Source organism: Leptonychotes weddellii, unplaced genomic scaffold (genome assembly GCF_054177405.1).
Source record: "Leptonychotes weddellii isolate Sample4059 unplaced genomic scaffold, ASM5417740v2 HiC_scaffold_32668, whole genome shotgun sequence".
NCBI classification, from domain to species: domain Eukaryota; kingdom Metazoa; phylum Chordata; class Mammalia; order Carnivora; family Phocidae; genus Leptonychotes; species Leptonychotes weddellii.
This window is the reverse complement of record NW_027925061.1, coordinates 1-1,351: the sequence shown is the minus strand read 5'-3', so window position 1 is coordinate 1,351 and position 1,351 is coordinate 1. Positions and strand designations below refer to the sequence as shown.

The window sequence follows — 1,351 nt, the reverse complement described above, 5'->3', positions numbered from 1 at the left end:
TAACAGATGCAGCCAGGGACAGATCAGCTCTAGGAAATCCCGGGTAAGGGACCTGGGGGATGTCACACTGAGAATGATGTCCAAGGACAGACAAATTCAGAAGGCAGCAGGGTCTCAGGGCCAGTAGTGCCAGTCCTGGGGGCGGACTGGGTGATTTCGAAGGCTATGTGACCTGAGGAGAGATTGAATCCGTGGAGGGGCCCGGAACCTAGAGGATCTGGCAATCAGATTCTCCCCACAGAAGGTAAGTGACCGAACCCGTGGCTGACCTGACCTCAGGGCAGCAACGGCCACCTGAGGCCCAAGCCAGGGACGTGACACAGCCGTACCCCGACATCAGGACTGAGGTAGGAGCTGAGAGGGTAATCCTCTGACCTTGACCTGCCGCCCCTGCATCCCCACAGGTCAGCCCACGTCCGCACCCTCGGTCACGCTCTTCCCACCCTCCTCTGAGGAACTCGACGCCAACAAGGCCACCCTGGTGTGCCTCGTCAGTGACTTCTACCCCAGCGGCGTGACGGTGGCCTGGAAGGCAGACGGCGGCACCGTCACCCAGGGCGTGGAGACCACCAAGCCCTCCAAACAGAGCAACAACAAGTACGCGGCCAGCAGCTACCTGAGCCTGTCGCCTGCCCAGTGGAAATCATACAGCAGCGTCAGCTGCCTGGTCACGCACGAGGGGAGAACCGTGGAGAAGAAGGTGGTCCCCGCAGTGTGCTCTTAGGTCCCCGACACCCTCCTCTACCCAAGGGGGCCTGGAGCCACAGGACCTCCGGGCGGATCTGCCCTCCCACCAGCGTCAGCCCAGCCCTTCTCGCTGCACCCGCTCGACACTCAATAAAATGTCCTTTATTCAATCAGAAATCATGCTCTCTGCTCATTGCGCTTCTAACGCTTTGTGCCCTGAACTCAACTGTCGTTAGGGGTGATCATCAATCTTTTGCTTTTGGGGGAAATCAGTCTGAAGAAGGCATCCTCTTCTTAGGAGGGGTACTTCTACTCTCACCTAGAAGGGCCAGAGAATATTCCAGAACAGAAAATACCAATGGGAGAACGGAGATCAAAGACCATCCTCCACAATGGCTCTATGCTCTTTTCTTTCTTTGGACCATGCCCATGGCCATTCACAGCTGGCCCCGCTGACCTTGGCTTCCCATGGTGTGCAGATACTTTCTGAGTGCCTCTCAGAATCTGGGACTAGCCCCTCTCATGAAATGTTCGCTCTCCTTTCCCTAGAGGCTCCCGTCTCAGTGCCATGATTTCCCTGAATTCCTATCCCGTGGGGACCTGCCCCACCATCACACCCTAGAACATCCTCCCTTCCTTGGAGAACCCCCTCCCCCGACCCCCC

The 1,351-nt window shown here is 57.6% G+C and overlaps 1 gene segment (V, D, J or C); it reads left to right on the top strand.

The window, feature by feature from the left end:
- Nucleotides 1–404: 404 nt before the first annotated feature.
- Nucleotides 405–724, top strand: LOC145719167 (immunoglobulin lambda constant 7-like; the record flags this gene model as incomplete). The annotated part of the segment is given in 1 exon segment: nucleotides 405–724. A coding segment is annotated over 1 exon segment (320 nt), but the record flags the coding sequence as incomplete, so codon positions are not given.
- Between the last annotated feature and the right edge of the window lie 627 nt (nucleotides 725–1,351).